At 51.9% G+C, this 18954-nt stretch overlaps 1 protein-coding gene across 1 annotated transcript in view; it reads left to right on the top strand.

The window, feature by feature from the left end:
- Positions 1-18954, top strand: part of depdc5 (DEP domain containing 5, GATOR1 subcomplex subunit) — a 221816-nt gene that overhangs the window by 173580 nt on the left and 29282 nt on the right. Inside the window, 4 exon segments of the mRNA XM_072587095.1 lie at positions 11831-12006; positions 13501-13584; positions 14875-15007; positions 18503-18611. Of these exon segments, the coding sequence (XP_072443196.1) occupies positions 11831-12006; positions 13501-13584; positions 14875-15007; positions 18503-18611 (502 nt within the window).

Here is an 18954-nt window from a genome sequence, read left to right as displayed (position 1 = left end):
TAAAAAACCACATGGCAGAGTCCAGCAGGAGCGGGTTTCCTTCAGAGATTCTATGAGATTACACCCATTTGGCTTTTCAAACAAAAAAAAATCATTCTTCCCCGAGAATGTGAAACGTGAAAGGGTTCAGAGAAGATTTACAAGTGGATGCAGATACCCAATCCATGGCCACAATGACTGGTTTTCCCACTCCACCTTTACAAGGTGTCATGTAGTGGAGTAAAGTGCTGCAGAATATAAGTTATTGTTGCTGCAGAATCCAGATGAAGTCAGCACTTGGCCTCGGGCGACTCACTGTGTGGAGTTTGCACATTCTCCCCTGCGTCTGCGTGGGTTTCCTCTGGGTGCTCCGGTTTCCTCCCACAGTCCAAAGATGTGCAGGTCAGGTGGATTGGCCATGCTAAATTGCCTGTAGTGTTAGGTGCATTAGTCAGTGGGAAATGGATCTGGGGTGGGTTACTCAGGAGAGTGTTGTCTTTTTATCGCACAAGGAGGAGGCACAAGGTTTAAAACACTTTGTGTGAATAATGAGAGGTCCATTTAGGGTGTGAAATCTTTCTTTTTCTCGCTGCACCAGACTAGCACTGCCGTTGCTGCAGCTGTTGTTTTTTTGAGCAGCATACTCAACACAGTCTTGATCTTGATGGGTGTTAATTATGCATGAAACCCAGGCTGCACCCAGTGTGTCAAAGGGAGCTGTTCCTGACACTGTACCATTAACCGCACTGTGACGGCGAATTTATAATTCATTGTGTCTGCTGCGGATGTCATTATAGATTCAGTGCCACAGGCTTTTACCACCTGATCTACAGAATGCAGAGGCAAGCTCCCTTCGTCAACAGAAAGATAATATCTTGGCTGCTGGTTGATTAACTGTGGCCAATTCAGTCATCCGTTTGTTTTTTGCAAATCTAAGCCAAATTGGAAAACAAGTGAGACCAGTGAGTTACAATTCAATGGGTGTTTATCTGTTGGCGGTATTCTGTCCTGTCTCCAGGAGCACAGCTCTTTGCACCCACATTCTCTGTAGATGGTTATGTGCAAAATCAATGTGCTGGCATTACCAGCCTCTGTATCTGAGCCCAGAGCTGCTGCATCTTACAGGAGGTGACCTGGACGTGATGAGGAAGCTGCATTTGGATAGCACCCTTCATAACTTTGTGACAACTCGAAGCACTTCACGTCCAATAAACCAATTCTGAAATGCAGCCCACTGTGGCAAGGTAGGAAAAAAAAAGACAATGATTCCTGTGTACACTATACTCCAGCGGTGATTTCAGACCATCTTTAATGTTGAATTTCTCCAGTCGTTTGTAGAATTAGAATGTCCCCGTTACAGAGAGAGGAAGGTGGGCTGAGTGAAATACTTAAGTCCTGGTCTGGAGAAAGGAGTAGTGACAAACTCTCTGGTATAGGAGACCTTGCTGCCTACACAGAAGCAAGGTGTTTCTTAGGAAGGACTATCCAAGGAGGACTTGGCTGCTTTGCCGTACTCTGACCTGTCCAGACGTAGTGAAAGCATCATCCAAAATGGCTGCTCCTCCACTGCCTACGCAGTTCCCACTGGGTTTCCCCAGCCCCGAACTCCCTCATTCTCATCGACCTGCCGCCTCTCAATGATGCATTTCACAAACCAACCTCTCGCATCTACACTGACAGCTCTCAGCCATACCCCACCTCCTCCATCTCCGTCCCCCTCCTGTCCACTTCCTTCCATTCCCCATCCACCTCCCAACCTCATCCCAACCCTCACCTCCTATCCCCGTCCCCTCCCATTCCAAGTCCACCACCTCCCCACCACCCCATCCGCTTCATCGCCTCCCCCCCCCCCCCATCCACCTCCCTTCACTCCCCTTCCACCTTAGCCCCTCATCCCCCCCCTTCTGTCCACCTCCCATCCCCTGCCCACTTCTTCCCCCACTCCCCGTCCACCTCCCCTCCCAGTCCAACCTCCCCTCCCCTCCCCTGTCCACCTCCCCTCCCCTTCCTCCCCCCTCACCACCCCATCTACTGTCCCTCCCCTCCCCTCACCCTCAAGTCCCCCTCCTATCCTCCTCACCCACTGTCCACCACCCCTCCCCCGCCTGTCTACCACCCCTCCCCCTCCAGTCCCCCACTCCTCCCCCGCCTGTCTACCTCCCCTCCCCCTCCAGTCCCCCACTCCTCCCCCTCCTGTCTACCTCCCCTCCCCCTCCAGTCCCCCTCCCCTCCCCCCTCCTGTCCACCTCCCCTCCCCTCCCCCTCCAGTCCACCACCCCTCCCCCTCCAGTCCACCACCCCTCCCCCTCCTGTCCACCACCCCTCCCCCTCCTGTCCACCACCCCTCCCCCTCCTGTCCACCTCCCCTCCCCCTCCAGTCCACCTCCCCTCCCCTCCCCCTCCAGTCCACCTCCCCTCCCCTCCCCCTCCTGTCCACCTCCCCTTCCCTCCCCTCCCCCTCCTGTCCACCTCCCCTCCCCCTGTTCACCTCCCCTCCCCCTCCTGTCCACCTCCCCTCCCCCTCCTGTCCACCTCCCCTCCCCCTCCAGTCCTCCTCCCCTCCCCCTCCAGTCCTCCTCCCCTCCTCCTCCCCCTCCAGTCCTCCTCCCCTCCCCCTCCAGTCCTCCTCCCCTCCCCCTCCAGTCCTCCTCCCCTCCCCCTCCTGTCCACCTCCCCTCCCCCTCCTGTCCACCTCCCCTCCCCCTCCTGTCCACCTCCCTTCCCCCTCCTGTCCACCTCCCCTCCCCCTCCTGTCAACCTCCCCTCCCCCTCCAGTCCTCCTCCCCTCCCCCCTCCTGTCCACCTCCCCTCCCCCTCCTGTCCACCTCCCCTCCCCCTCCAGTCCTCCTCCCCTCCTCCTCCCCCTCCAGTCCTCCTCCCCTCCTCCTCCCCCTCCAGTCCTCCTCCCCTCCCCCTCCAGTCCTCCTCCCCTCCTCCTCCCCCTCCAGTCCACCTCCCCTCCCCCTCCTGTCCACCTCCCCTCCCCCTCCAGTCCTCCTCCCCTCCCCCTCCAGTCCTCCTCCCCTCCTCCTCCCCCTCCAGTCCTCCTCCCCTCCCCCTCCAGTCCTCCTCCCCTCCCCCTCCAGTCCTCCTCCCCTCCTCCTCCCCCTCCAGTCCTCCTCCCCTCCCCCTCCTGTCCACCTCCCTTCCCCCTCCTGTCCACCTCCCTTCCCCCTCCTGTCCACCTCCCTTCCCCCTCCTGTCCACCTCCCTTCCCCCTCCTGTCCACCTCCCTTCCCCCTCCTGTCCACCTCCCCTCCCCCTCCTGTCCACCTCCCCTCCCCCTCCTGTCCACCTCCCCTCCCCCTCCAGTCCTCCTCCCCACCCCCTCCAGTCCTCCTCCCCTCCCCCTCCAGTCCTCCTCCCCTCCTCCTCCCCCTCCAGTCCTCCTCCCCTCCCCCTCCAGTCCACCTCCCCTCCCCCTCCTGTCCACCTCCCCTCCCCCTCCTGTCCACCTCCCCTCCCCCTCCTGTCCACCTCCCCTCCCCCTCCTGTCCACCTCCCCTCCCCCTCCTGTCCACCTCCCCTCCCCCTCCTGTCCACCTCCCCTCCCCCTCCTGTCCACCTCCCCTCCCCCTCCTGTCCACCTCCCCTCCCCCTCCAGTCCTCCTCCTCCTCCCCCTCCAGTCCTCCTCCCCTCCCCCTCCAGTCCTCCTCCCCTCCCCCTCCAGTCCTCCTCCTCCTCCCCCTCCAGTCCTCCTCCCCTCCCCCTCCAGTCCTTCTCCCCTCCTCCTCCAGTCCTCCTCCCCTCCCCCTCCCCCTCCAGTCCTCCTCCCCTCCCCCTCCAGTCCTCCTCCCCTCCCCCTCCAGTCCTCCTCCCCTCCCCCTCCTGTCCACCTCCCCTCCCCCTCCTGTCCACCTCCCCTCCCCCTCCTGTCCTCCTCCCCTCCTCCTCCCCCTCCAGTCCTCCTCCCCTCCCCCTCCTGTCCACCTCCCCTCCCCCTCCTGTCCACCTCCCCTCCTCCTCCCCCTCCAGTCCTCCTCCCCTCCCCCTCCAGTCCTCCTCCCCTCCCCCTCCAGTCCTCCTCCCCTCCCCCTCCTGTCCACCTCCCCTCCCCCTCCTGTCCACCTCCCCTCCCCCTCCTGTCCACCTCCCCTCCCCCTCCAGTCCTCCTCCCCTCCTCCTCCCCCTCCAGTCCTCCTCCCCTCCCCCTCCAGTCCTCCTCCCCTCCTCCTCCCCCTCCAGTCCTCCTCCCCTCCCCCTCCTGTCCTCCTCCCCTCCCCCTCCTGTCCACCTCCCCTCCCCCTCCAGTCCTCCTCCCCTCCTCCTCCCCCTCCTGTCCTCCTCCCCTCCCCCTCCAGTCCTCCTCCCCTCCTCCTCCCCCTCCAGTCCTCCTCCCCTCCCCCTCCTGTCCACCTCCCCTCCTCCTCCTGTCCACCTCCCCTCCTCCTCCCCCTCCAGTCCTCCTCCCCTCCCCCTCCAGTCCTCCTCCCCTCCCCCTCCAGTCCTCCTCCCCTCCCCCTCCAGTCCTCCTCCCCTCCTCCTCCCCCTCCAGTCCTCCTCCCCTCCCCCTCCTGTCCACCTCCCCTCCTCCTCCTGTCCACCTCCCCTCCTCCTCCCCCTCCAGTCCTCCTCCCCTCCCCCTCCAGTCCTCCTCCCCTCCCCCTCCAGTCCTCCTCCCCTCCCCCTCCAGTCCTCCTCCCCTCCCCCTCCAGTCCTCCTCCCCTCCCCCTCCAGTCCTCCTCCCCTCCCCCTCCTGTCCACCTCCCCTCCTCCTCCTGTCCACCTCCCCTCCTCCTCCTGTCCACCTCCCCTCCTCCTCCCCCTCCAGTCCTCCTCTCCTCCCCCTCCAGTCCTCCTCCCCTCCCCCTCCAGTCCTCCTCCCCTCCCCCTCCAGTCCTCCTCCCCTCCCCCTCCTGTCCACCTCCCCTCCTCCTCCCCCTCCAGTCCTCCTCCCCTCCCCCTCCTGTCCACCTCCCCTCCTCCTCCCCTCCCCCTCCAGTCCTCCTCCCCTCCCCCTCCTGTCCACCTCCCCCTCCTCCTCCCCCTCCAGTCCTCCTCCCCTCCCCCTCCTGTCCACCTCCCCTCCTCCTCCCCCTCCAGTCCTCCTCCCCTCCCCCTCCAGTCCTCCTCCCCTCCCCCTCCAGTCCTCCTCCCCTCCCCCTCCTGTCCACCTCCCCTCCCCCTCCTGTCCACCTCCCTTCCCCCTCCTGTCCACCTCCCCTCCCCCTCCTGTCCACCTCCCCTCCCCCTCCTGTCCACCTCCCTTCCCCCTCCTGTCCACCTCCCCTCCCCCTCCAGTCCTCCTCCCCTCCCCCTCCAGTCCTCCTCCCCTCCCCCTCCAGTCCTCCTCCCCTCCCCCTCCAGTCCTCCTCCCCTCCCCCTCCAGTCCTCCTCCCCTCCCCCTCCAGTCCTCCTCCCCTCCCCCTCCTGTCCACCTCCCCTCCCCCTCCTGTCCACCACCTCATCTGCACCCCCAATCCATCACCTCCCCTCCTTACCTCACATGTCAACACCCCGTCCCTCCCCCTCCTGAGCAAACCACCATTCCCCCCAGCTAGCCTGGGAGTACCTTCCCACTCCTGTGTCTGCACTGGGCTAATCCCATCCATGTCTAAAGGCCTTTGGGTCAGTATTTTAGTGGCGCCATGGCCCCTCTGTCAGTGCAGCATTCTGTTAACCATACACCGAGTGCCACCCTCGATTTTATGTTTGAGTCTCCACGGAAGGAGCTTATACAAACCCTTCCTGACCCTGAGGTGTAAAACCCTTACTCCCAAGCCAAGGGACTGAGCTGGATTCATTCATAGTAACCAGCTGGATGGTGAGCTCTGGCTGATTGATCCGTCTCTCCTTTAGGTTTCTGTGGTCACTTGTAACAGCAGAGCGTCCCATCTTCTCTGAGTTTGGCTAATGTTCAGCTTCTTTCTGCACTGAATGCAGCGTTTATCAGCTGTGCCTTCAGCAGGCCCTTAGTCGTTTCCCCATTTAGTATCTTACATTCATAATTGGATCCTCCCTGGGCTTTTGTACCTCTCTTCCCCCCCCCACCCCAGCCTCGGTTACCATTCCCTCATCTGAATATTCTGTACAGTTGTGTGAGGTTTAGTTTTCTCCTTCGCCGTGAGAAGTGCCAAAGGAGTTTCAATGTTGTTTTCTAGGGAGTGGAGTGGGGAGGAGAGATTGAATGGGGAGTGTGAATCCTGATGAAGAACTTTTGCCCGAATCGTTGATTCTCCTGCTCCTCGGATGCTGCCTGACCTGCTGAGCTTTTCCAGCACCACCGTGATCTAAAGTATAAATCAGTATCAGTCTCTGGCCTTTAAGAGATTAGTAAGGAAAATTAAAGCCCACGGTATGCGAGGTAATGTATTGACATGTGTAGAGACCTGGTTGGTAGACAGGAAGCAGGGAGTTGGAATATACAGGTCCTTTTCAGAGTGGCAGGCAGCGGCGAGTGGGGTGCCACTGGGTTCAGTGCCGGGACCCCAACTGTTCACAATATACATCAACGATTTGGACAAACGAATTGAATGCCATTTGCAGCCAAGGTTAAGCTGGGTGGCAGTGTGCGCTGTGGGGAGGATGGTAAGAGACTGCAGGGTGACTTGGACAGTCTGGCTGAGTGGGTAAATACTTGGCAAATGCAGAATAATATGGATAACCGTGAGGTTCTCCACTTCGGTCACAAAAACAGGAAGGCAGATTATGATCTGAATGTTGACAGTTTAAGAGAAGGTGAGGTGCAGTGAGACCTGGGTGTCATGGTGGAACAGTCACTGAAGGTTGGTACGCAGCTGCAGCAGGCAGTGAGGAAAGCTAATGTCCTGCTGGCCTTCATAGTGAGAGGATTCGAGTATCGGAGTAAGGATGTCTTGCTGCAGTTATACAGGGCCTTGGTGAGGCCACACCCTGTATGTACTGTGTGCAGTTTTGGCCTCCTCGTCTGAGGAAGGGCATTGCTATTGAGGGAGCCCAGTGACGGGTCACCAGACTGATCCCCGGGATGGCAGGACGGGCCTATGAGGAAAGAGTGGATCGACTGAGCTTTTACTGGCTGGGATTTAGACGAATGAGGGAATCTCACAGAAACGTATAAACTCCTGATGGGACTGGACAGGCTGGATATGGGAAGAATGCTCCCAATGTTGGGGAAGTCCAGAACTAGGGCTCACAGTCTGAGAATAAGGGGTAAGCCATTCAAGACCAAGATGGGGAAGAATTCCTTCTCTCAGAGAGTTGTGAACCTGTGGGATTCTATCCCACAGGAAGCTGCTGGGGCCAGTTCATAGATTCACGAGAGAGTTGGCTGTGGCCTTTACAGTTAAAGGGACCCAGGGGTATGGGGATAGGGCAGGAATCGGAGACTGAGATTGCATGATCAGCCATGTTCGTATTGAATGATAGTGCAGGCTCGAAGGGCCGAATGGCCTACTCCTGCAATTATTTTCTATGTTTCTGTGCTTAAGTCACGTGATTCAGAGTTCAAGTCTAATTACAGCACTTGATCCCTATAGTCCAGGCTGACACAGTACCAATGACACTAATGAATAGGAGTAGGCCATTCGGCCCTTCAAGCCTGCTCTTCCATTCAATATGATCAAGGTTCAATACCCTGTTCTTGTTTTTTCTCCCTATACCCTTGATACCTTTAGCCTTAACAGCTATAACTTCTTGAAAGCATTCAATGCTTTGGCTTCAACTGCTTTCTGTAGCAGATATTTCAACAAACTCACCACTGTGTATTATGGACAGCACAGTGGCTCAGTGATTAGCACTGCTACCATCGCGCCAGAGACCTGGGTTCGATTCCAGCCTCGGGCAACTGTCTGTGTGGAGTTTGCACATCCTCCCAGTGTCTGCGTGGGGTTCCTCTGGCTGCTCCAGTTTTCTCCCACAGTGCAAAGATGTGCATGTTAGGGTGAATTGGCCGTGCTAAACTGCCCATAGTGTTAGGCGCATTAATTAGCGGTAAATGTCGGGGAATGGGTCTGGGTGGGTTGTTCTTCGGAGGGTCGGTGTGGACTTGTTGGGCCGAAGGGCCTGTTTCCACACTCTAGGGAATCTAATCTAATCAAGGAGGCTCACTATATGAGTACTACAGGCCCTGAGACAGAATTGAGGCCCGCAGGTGCTGGGCCACCACCCGCCCCCCCCCCCCCCCCCCCCCCCCCCCCCCCCACCCCCACCCCCCCCCACCCTGCCCCAATCACCTCTGAGTGGGTGTGGACTTGGGTAAACTGTTTGCACACCAAATAACCTTGTTAATGAGATAAAATTCACAAAAAAACCTTTCGGATTTTGGAGCTTTTCGGGTAAAGGGCGTCTACCTGTATAAGGGGGAGGGGCAGAAACGTGGGCCTGGTAGAATCCCTACAGTGTGAAAGGTGGTCATTCGGCCCATCCCATCCACACTGAACAGAAGGAGAGATAGGAGGGAAAAGCAAAACAGAAGCACGGAGTAGAATTATAACTGCTAGGAATGAAATCAGTCAATTGGGTAAAGATCTAAGTAAAAGGACTTCTGGGAAAAAGGATGACAGAATCATTCTGCATTCTCTCCGGTTCTCCTGCTAGGGAGTTGGTTTGTCCTGTAGGTAAGTATCTGCAAATTCAAAGAGAGCAATCAGAATTCCTCCAGTTTTCACAAAAGTTTTGAATTACGTTCCTGTGAAGCAGCCTGGGATGGGGCATCTCAAGGTTCTAGATCAATGCAAATTGTTGTTATTTCAGGACCAAGATGCTCTACTAGCACATGGACATAAAATAACTTATTTTCCAGAGGGGTAATATTGTTCAAACAGGCACTAGAGAATCATTATTGAATAAAATCACCTTGTGGTTGATGAGGAGCCATATATTTGAAAAGGATTGTGATTTTGTTTTGAATTTTCCTTCCGACGTTCCAGATCCAAACACTGCAGGTTCCAAGATTCCCACTGACCCCTAATTCCCACGTTTATTTTGTCTAATATTAATGTTCACGTGATGTTTCCAGCGCAATACTCCTGTGTTTGCGTCTGCCCTTTAACTGTGATTACTCTGCTCCCCGGATGGGGCCTACTCTTCGGAGTCTATGCGGAGGCCCAGCTGTACACCAGCGACCCACCAATCTCCGGTCAGCTCTGTGTTACTCTTCTTCAGAACTCCCTTCCAGGCATCCCATCATTCCCAGCTAAGTCAATGCTAACATTTAGCTGTTAGATTGGAGAGGGGGCTTGGCGAAGGCTTCTGTCTCTCCCAAATGTTCGTGCCAGCTTTTGATGTTAGCCATGTTCTTTTTAATGTTCTCCTCCTAAAGGCATTGTCTCTCTGCATGGTGCGGTTTCACAATGAGCTCCCAGTGATCCCTGTTGTCTAATTCGGGATAGTTTGTGCTGTTCAGCCGCAGTTGTCCTCATTCTCAGGGTTTCTTTTGTCTAGCCGCACGGTGCTAATACGACTGGTTATAAACCTACAAACAACTCTTCTCAAATGGGGGGAATCAAACCCGAGACCTAAGCAGTTATTCGTGACTCAGTTCCACCTTGGGTCCGATTTCAAACTCCCAAACCCTTCAAAGAGCGCAACTTGACAATACAGCTTGACAGCACAACTCCCAAAGTGCTCGGTCTGTAGATAGTCAGAGCAAGATCTCTTCTGTCTTTGTTTCCGTTACTTATTCTCAGGTTGGAATGGAACTTTGTGAAAGTGAGGGCCGCAGATGCTGGAGATCAGAGTCAAGGTCAGAGTGGTGCTGGAAAAGCACAGCAGGTCAGGCAGCATCCGAGGAGCAGGAAAATTGACGTTTCAGGCCCTGATGAAGGGTTTTTGCCCAAAACGTCGATTTTCCTGCTCCTCGGATGCTGCCTGACCTGCTGTGCTTTTCCAGCACCACTCTAATCTGGGATAGAACATTGTCAAACAAGATTCTTGGGGGACTTAGAGATATACAGTTTTATAGCATGGAAACAAACCCTTTGGTCCCACTCATGCATGCCACCTAGTTTTTACAATTTGCCTCCATTTGGTCTACACCCATCCATGTACCCATCCAACTGTTCCTTAGATGACAAAATTGTACTCTCCTCCACCACTACCTCTGGCAGCCCATTCATCAGGACCTGAAGAAGGCCTTATGTCCGAAACGCTGATTCTCCCTGCTCCTCGGATGCTGCCTGACCCACTGTGCTTTTCCAGCATCACACTCTCGACAGCTTCTCTATACCCCTCGTGATTTTATAAACGTCTGTAAGGTCACCCCACAATCTGATGAATCACTGCATTAAAAGCAAAATACTGCACCCAGTAGTGACAGTCAGAGGTGCAAAAACATTTTATACTTACCTGTCAGGATAATAAGCAGGAGAGATAAAGGGGAAGCAGTGGATCTAATCAGTTTGGATTTTCAGAACGCAGATGATAAGGTGCTGCACATAAGGCGACTTAATTAGCCCCTGTGTTGGGTAACAGTATATTAGCATGGATAGGGGATTGGCTAACAGAATACTGAGGGTTAGGATGAGGGTGGCATTTTTCAGGATGACAACCTGTAACTAGTGGAGGGATCTGTGCTGGGGCCACAATTATTTCCAACATTCCAACTTGGATGAGGGAAGTGAATGCCGAACAACTTCGGTTATCCGAACGTCAATTATCCGAGTTTCTCAAGGTTCTGTAAAAACATGTTCCGTTATCCGAACAATCAGTTTGTGGCAGGGAAATTCCTCCGCGCTTGGCTTGGTTTAGAATTGTGTATAACACCCGCTCAGTTCTCCCAATAACCTGTAACCTCCACTCCGTTCCATCGCGACCCAGTCATACCCGCTCTGCTCCACCTGAACAAGATGCTCCCCGCCCGTCTCGTTCGGAAAATTGAGGCGGTTTTGTGTACTCTCACCCAGTTGCAGACAACACCAAAATAGTTTGGAAGGCATGTGGTGAGCCTGACACAAAGAGGGATGCAGGCACGTTGACTGAGTGGGCAAAGAAGTTGCCAGATGGAATGTAATGTGGGGAAACGTGAGGTTACTTTGGCAGCAAGTACCAAAGAGAAGAAAGCTCCAGAACAGAGGGATTTAGGAATCTTCATCCAGAAATCAGAAAAGCGAGCATCCAAGCTCTGCAGCTAATAGGGAAGTAAATGGACTGTTGGCCTTTATTTCAAAGGGAATTGAGTATCAAAGTAGGGAAGTTTTGCTAAAACCATACAAGGCACAAGTCAGACTACAGCTGGAAGACTGTGAACAGTTCTGGCTCTTTACCTAAGGAAACGTATACTAACATTGAACTAACAGTATCACTAACAACCACCTAATGAAGGAGCAGTGCTCCCAAAGCTAGTGCTTCCAATTAAACCTGTTGTTGTGTGATTTTTTTTTTAACTTTGTATATCCCAATCCAACGTCGGCATCTCCAAATCATAACACTGAAGGCGTTCCAGAGAACGGAGAGACTGTTTTATCAGGAGAGGATCAGTAGGCTGAGGCCTGTGCTCAGTGGAGTTTAGAGGAATGAGAGGTGACCTTATTGAAACGTAAAAGATTCTTAAGGGACTTGACAGGATAGATGTGGAAGGAACTCCGTATCAAGAATTTACCTTGCTTTAAGTCTATTCCAGATTCTCACCATTTCAGTTTTGGATGATGAACTGTGTCTCGCAGTGTTTTGACCTGTCTCTGTGGGCTTGTGGCTGGAATAGCAGCCCTCATTTACAATGTTTTACGGTCCTGGTTCAGCGCCCAGTGGTAAATTAATTTGGGATTACTATTGTTTGCTAAAAGATACTTCCTCATTTGCCAAGAATAGATGTTTTGGTTTTGATTTGGTGACGTGATTTTCTCAAGACGTGATTTAGAATGGTTTCTTTTGCAGTTGTTTGAAATGGTACGAATATCCCAGGATTTATTATTCATGTTTGCATGTTCACAGGTTCAAGGAGACCAGGTACCGACAGGCACGGACTATCCAGATTACAGCCCAGCTTCAGGAACCACTGCTCCAACTGGGGACAGGTCCAACACATCGGGTAATGCCCAAGCCTCAGGCATGGGCATCACACAGGGCACTGGAGACCAACCTCCTGCCCCTGCCTCACAAGAGGGCAGGTAAGGGTCACAAAAACCAGGCAGACATTGTTAACTTGATTTATTTAAATTTAATTTTATTCAGTATCATACAAAATCTTTGGTGTTTTCTCATATTTCTTTTCCTGATGTGACGGTGTTACTGAGTGGGAATGGTATCTGCATCCAAGCTGTAGATTATTAAGTTATAGTGCTACAATTTTGATGTAGTCACTGCACTGCGCTGAGTTTGTGATGTCACGTGACCTCAGTGAGAATCGTTCTCGCGATTAAAGTCCTCCTGATACGGAGTCTCTAACCTCTGGGAACTAGAGAGGCATGTACCTTGGGTTCTGTGGCAAGGCTGGGGATTCAGTGCTTTTGTGCAGGGTAATTCCTCCATGCTTGGCTTCATTTATAATACCCGCTCAGCTCTCCCAATACACTGTAACCTCCACTCAGTTCCATCGATACCCAGCAATACCCGTTTTACTCCGTCCAATACCCTGTAGTAGCCACGATGCTCAACAATTGAAAGACTGGAATAAAATATAGAAATTTGGCAGTCTATAAACGATGGGAGTGTAGGAGCTGGTGTGGACCATTCAGCCCGTCCTTAACCAATAGCACTGTTCTAGAGTATGAAAACGGTCAAATGTCCAGCAAAGAGGTGCTTTCTAAGGCTGGCTTAGTGCACACTGTTAGAACGGAACTGAATGATTATTTTATGTACATTTGGTCCTTTGTACCCTGCCCTTAAAGTGTTTAACTCCAGCGTGAGTTCCTGAGTTAACATCTGTTTACAAAATTGACAAAAGAAAACGTGAGGGAATGCCAGGGACGCTTTCAGATAGACTTGGTTTTGGAGGATGGGGAGCATGGGCTGTGCTGAGTTACAGAAGGGTGAGGTGTCTTCAGTTTCACTAAATAAGGACCAAAGACGTTGGGAGAGAGAAGCCGAGTTTAGGTTTCAGATCACTCACAAACACACATCAGTAAACCTAATCTAGATCATTGCTGATCATCTACATCAACACCTTCATCCCCACCATCTCGACATCCCTGATATCATTCCAACCTGAAACCGATCGGTTTGTGTCTTGAACCTGCTCAGTGACTGAACTTGCCCTATCCTCTGAAGTCCAGCATGTCAAAGATCCTCTCCCCTCCGAGTGGAGAAGTGTCTCCTCTTTGTCCTAAATGTCTTGGCCCAGTTTCTGAGTCGGTGTCCCATTAGAAGGTCCAAGTTACGTTACTGGGAGAATAGAAAACTTCATACCATTGGGTCACCTTTCAAAAGGAAACTAGACCAATGCGAGAGAGAAAGGGAACAGAAGGGTTGAGGGAAAGCGTGAGTGGAAGTGTGGGTTGAATGCTGCTCGCTCTGCTGGTATTTCTATGTAATTGCCTGAATATTTGCTTCCAACTGTTGGAGAGTCAAGAGCTTCTGGATGATGTAATTGCTGAGTCAGCTGTCTTTGTTCAGAGGTTGAACTACAGCCGCGATGTCATTTAATGTCTTTTGCTACATTACAGCAGCCAGCTGTCCTCTGGGATTGCAAACTCACTGACCTCCTCCTCATCGCTAGCAGAAATACTGGAAATAATGAAGCACCCCTCGTGAGTCTTTCAACAGCCCAGCTTCGTCCTGGGGAAGTACCTGTGAACGTGTCTGTCCTTGTATACCTGGGGGTTGTGATTACCTCTCAGCAACATTCTGTTCAATCCTACTGCGCGTTTGTTGTAACAAAACTCTATTCATTTTGATCGTTCCGTTATAAGATTACAGGAAAACAGAAAGAAGGGCCTGACTGCTCTTTCACCATATGAACAAGAGTGAAATAGACTTCTGACAAGGAAGTTAGCAGCAGGGCTAATCGAGTTAAAAGATGCCTTAATTGTAAACCTTGTGCCGCTGAATTTGAGGGGGCAGATTCGGGAGAAGCTGAAGTTACCAAGAAGGTCCCACCTTTTTTGACCTGTCCTCTCACCAGAGTTAAAACCATCCCCAGTCGTCCCCCTCTCTCTCTCTCTCTCATGTGAGGGTGGTGCACTGGGACTATTATGACTTTACCTTTAGCTGTTGACATGTTTCACAATACTGCTTGGTTCCCACCCAAGCACGCACAGCTCCAGTGGGTGAGCTTGCTCGTAGACTGACCCTGGCAGCAGTTGGCTGTCACAGAGCAGTGAGATGTTGTACGTGTCGATGTACACCAGAGCAGAATACAGTGAGCTGTAACGCTGGGCCATACCTGAAACGAGGCCAGGCCACCATGTCCCCCTGTGCACTCTTTGGCTAGTTCCTGGTCTCCAGCACAAAATGGTCGGTATCGCACCAATATCAGTGTGGTAAAAATCCCCAAGACCATCTGAATCTTTGGGAAAGAGAAACAGATTTAAGAAACACATAGTTTTGGTGAGTGAAGTGAGGGCCTAAGTCAGAAATTGAGTGGAAATGATACAATAATTTGCCCAGGAAGCGATCTTTGCTTTGTAGCTGTCCCATGTGAACAGTATATTGTGCAGTTCAGCAGTTCCTTGTGTCTGTCAGCCGCGGAGCTGCAGAGAGACTGATTTGCAGCTCTGCGGGCAGCAGCTGAACTTGACCTGAATGCAGGCAATGGTGATGGGGAGAAAATGGGATGGAAGGAATTTAGGTATTGGATAACGTTTCCTCAAAACTCTAAATGTCTTCATAATCAGGCTGGTGCCCAATTTGAAAATGTGCGATAATTCTGTTTGTTGATGGAACGTGTCAGATGGGTGGTTTGTATTGGAAGTGTGCCTGATGCCTGGGTTTGTATGATTGATTAGTAAGACCTAAAAGGCGGTGTCGATTTGATCTCTTTGAAATGGTGTTGAATTAAATGCTGGATCTAATAGTTTGTGCTTCTTTGCTGCTCACAGTACTGGTATCCAGCTGCTGCCAGAGCAAAGAGGGCTCTACCCCAACTGCTTCATCAGTGCAGAGGTAGTGCACTGGCTTATCAGTAACGTGGAAGGGGTGCAGACACAGTTGATGGCCATCGATATCATGCAGGTAATGTACACGAGCAGCACCATGTCCCAATCACATTCGTCTTGGTCAACTTGAAACAGCGTTTGTATTGAAAGAGCTGACCTCAGCTACAGCTATGGGGCCAGCTCTTGGTCTCTGGAGCCCCCACTCAGCTCTCAGTGGCCACACTCTGTGAGGTTCAGATGATTGATGGGCCATGGGATGGCCTTCCTGGGGTCAAAGTAATTGGAGACCATCAGGGAAGACGTGGTGACTCCTGGTACAGTGCCCTCTCCTGGTGAGGGTCAGGCAGGGAGGTAGGCAAAGGGAATGGGGAGGCTGCTGGGTGGAAGGGGAGGGTATAACATGGAGGGGAGGGAAAGGTAGGCCGCGCTGGGGGGTGATCTGCCAATCAGCAGCAGTGACAAGGAACTGGGCTCACTTCTTCAGACCTGGTGTCTCCATCAAGTGCTGAGAGCCTTTGACCAAGAGTCCTTTCCTAGACCCCACTGAGCAAGCCAACAATCGTCCTTGATTGACAGAGGGGGGGGAGCAGACGGGTAGGTTCCCGAGCGCACAGCCGATCGGAATTGGGCAGAATCTCCAACCACCCCCTCTCCCTTCAGATTAAAACTCCTCACCCACCCCCAGAATTGGACAGGGCACAAGTTTCTGTGCCACCCAGAGTGTGGACTGTCAGCCCCTGTGGGTGAGATGGTTGGGTTTCCATCATTACAGTTGTGAGAGTGTATTGCTCAGGGATGAGTGTCTGACTTTGAGGTTCCTCCACATCAGTCAATGCTTTGCAGGCCTGGGACAATAACCCGAAACTGCTCCTTTACTGAAAACCACAGAGAGGTGCAGACATTCCCCAAACCCGTGGTTTACTAAAGAAGTTGAATCTTCTGTCAAGAGGGAGAGGGAGGCTTATGTAAAGATGAAACATGAAGGCTCAGTTCGGGTGCTTGAGAGTTACAAGTTAGCCAGGAAAGACCTAAAGAGAGAGCTAAGAAGAGCCAGGAGGAGACATGAGAAATCTTTGGCAGGTAGGATCCAGAAAAACCCTAAAGCTTCCTGTAGCTATGTCAGGAATAAAAGAATGGCTATGGTAAGATTAGGGCCAATCAAGGATATTAGTGGGAAGTTGTGCAAGGTGTCTGAAGAGATAGGAGAGGCCCGAAATGAATATTCTTTTAGTCAGTCTTCACACAGGAAAAAGACAATGTTGTCAAGGGGAATACAGCCTATTAGACCTGACAGGATTGAGGTTCACAAGGAGAACACGGGGAAGTGTGAAAATAGATAAGTCTCCTGGGCCAGATGGGATTTACCCTAGGATTCTCTGGGAAGCTAGGAAGAAGATTGCCTTTGGCTTTGATCTTGGTCGTCATTGTCTACAGGAATAATGCCAGAGACTGGAGGATAGCAAGTGTTGTCCTTATGTTCAAGAAGGGGAGTCGAGGCAATCCTGGTAATTATAAACCTGTGAGCCTTACTTCAGTTGTGTGTAAAGTGTTGGAAAGGGTCAAAAGAGATAGATGATTATAAATCCTAGAAAGGAATAATTTGATTAGGGATAGTCAGCACAGTTTTGTGAAGGTCGTGCCTCACAAACCTTATTGAATTCTTTGAGAAGGTGACCAAACAGGTGGATGAGGGTAAAGTGGTTGATGTGGTGTATATGGATTTCAGTGAAGCATTTGGTAAGGCTCCCCACGGTAGGCTATTGCAAAAAAAAATATGGAGGCATGGGATTGAGGGTGATTTAGCAGTTTGTTCAGCTAGCCAATTTCTGATCCAATGACTGAGGGTGGTGGGAAATATTCATCCTGGAGTTTAGTTACTAGTGGTGTACCACAAGGATCTGTTTTGGGGCCACTGCTGTTTGTTATTTTTATAAATGACTTGGATGAGGGCGTAGAAGGATGAGTTAGTGAATTTGCGGATGACACGAAGGTTGGTGGAGTTGTGGATAGTGCTGAAGGATGTTGTGGGTTACAGAGGGGCATTTATAACCTGCAAAGCTGGGCTGAGAGGTGGCAAATGGAGTTTAATGCGGAAAAGTGTGAGGTGATTCATTTTGGAAGGAGTAACAGGAATACAGAGTACTGGGCCATTGATAAGATTCTTGGTCGTGTAGATGAGCAGAGAGATCTTGGTGTCCATGTGCATGGATCACTGAAAGTTGCCACCGAGTTGATAGCGTTGTTATGAAGGCATATGGTATGTTAATGTTTATTAGTAGAGGGATTAAGTTTCGGAGCCACGAGGTCATGTTGCAGCTGTACAAAACTTTGGTGCGTCCGCACTTGGAGAATTGTGTACAGTTCTGGTCACCACATTATAAGAAGGATCTGAGCAACCTATTGAGAAGATTTGTAGCTCAGGTTGAGATCCCCAGTGGGGTGACGAAGCGTCTGGAAATTAACCTTCCAGCTCAGCGAGCAAACCTACATCCATAGCAAGGATGTGGGAGCGTTGGAAATGGTTCCGAGGAGATTTACTAGGATGTTGCCTGGTATGGAGGGAAGGTCTTACGAGGAAAGGCTGAGGGACTTGAGGCTGGTTTCGTTGGAGAGAAGAAGGTTGAGAGTTGACTTAATAGAGACATATAAGATAATCAGATAGGGTGGACAGGGAGAGCCTTTTTCCTCAAATGGTGATGGGGGGACATAGCTTTAGATTGGGGGATAGAAATAGGACAGATGTCACAGATAGTTTCTTTACTCCGAGAGTAGTAAGGGTGTGGAACGCACTGCCTGCAACAGGAGTAGACTTACCAACTTTAAGGGCATTTAAATGGTCATTGGATAGACATATGGATAATATTGGAATAGTGTAGGTAAAATAGACTTCAGACTGGTTCCATAACATCGTGGGCTGAAGGGCGTGTACTACGCTGGAATGTTCTAAAATATATACATTACAGTGGATGTAAATCTATATGCTCACTAACAGCAGAGCTGTCTGCACTAGAATGGACTTGGGAACCAGTTTCAATGTGCTTTTCCATTGACTTGATTAACCATGTATGATGTTGAATAGTCTGCTGATTCTCACCGTTACTTCAGTTTGACCACCGTTTTCAATCCCTCCCCCTTGCTATTTTAGCGTTTCCTCTGCGTTCCACTTTAAAAATCCAGATCCTCATCTCACCTGACGGTTTGGTGTTGAAATTGTTATTAAGCTATTGTACCAGTTGCTTTTCATTTTCCAACAACCTCTGCAAAACTGGGGTTCCTGAGAGTGTTTTGAGTCCTGTCTGTACAACCTCCCGTTGTTATTTTCCCCACTGTCACTGTCCCCTTTGCTGGGAAGCAGACAATGAGAGGGCCCAGGGAAGTGTTACACAGGAGGCAGCTGCTGCCATGGATCTAGCTGAGGTTTGCACCTGTCGGTCTGAGTGATCCAGTGAGTGAGTGTATGTGGCCAATTGAGGCAGTTGCCCTCTGGTGCTCTGGTAGGTTTGCTTCTGCTGGCGGGCACTGGCTGGGTGTACAGAAGCTGACCTTTCCCTGTGCACGTTGCTTTCTGCAGAAAATGCTGGATGAGCAGCTGATTGTCCACGCCTTCGGGGAGTCCATGCGAACGTTTGTGTACGGCTTCTACTTGTACAGGCTTGTCACCGACAAAGACACTGAGAAAGGTAAAGGTCTATGTGGTACCCACACCCCCACACACACAGATACACACCCACACCCTGACACCCCACACACACACACACACACACACACACACCCTTACCCTGGCACCACCCTCCACACACATACACACCCACACCCTGACACCCCCCCCCCCCCCCCCCACACACACACACACACACACACACACACACACACACACACACACACACACACACACACACATACACCCTTACCCTGGCACCACCCTCCACACACACAGATACACACCCACACACCGACACACACCCCCCCCCACACGCATACAGATACACACCCACCCACACCCTGACACACACCCCCACACAC

The sequence above is a fragment of the Chiloscyllium punctatum genome, chromosome 17 (assembly GCF_047496795.1).
Source record: "Chiloscyllium punctatum isolate Juve2018m chromosome 17, sChiPun1.3, whole genome shotgun sequence".
Classification (NCBI taxonomy): Eukaryota; Metazoa; Chordata; class Chondrichthyes; order Orectolobiformes; family Hemiscylliidae; genus Chiloscyllium; species Chiloscyllium punctatum.
The sequence above is the reverse complement of the archived record's forward strand: the minus strand, read 5'-3'. Positions and strand labels throughout refer to the sequence as shown.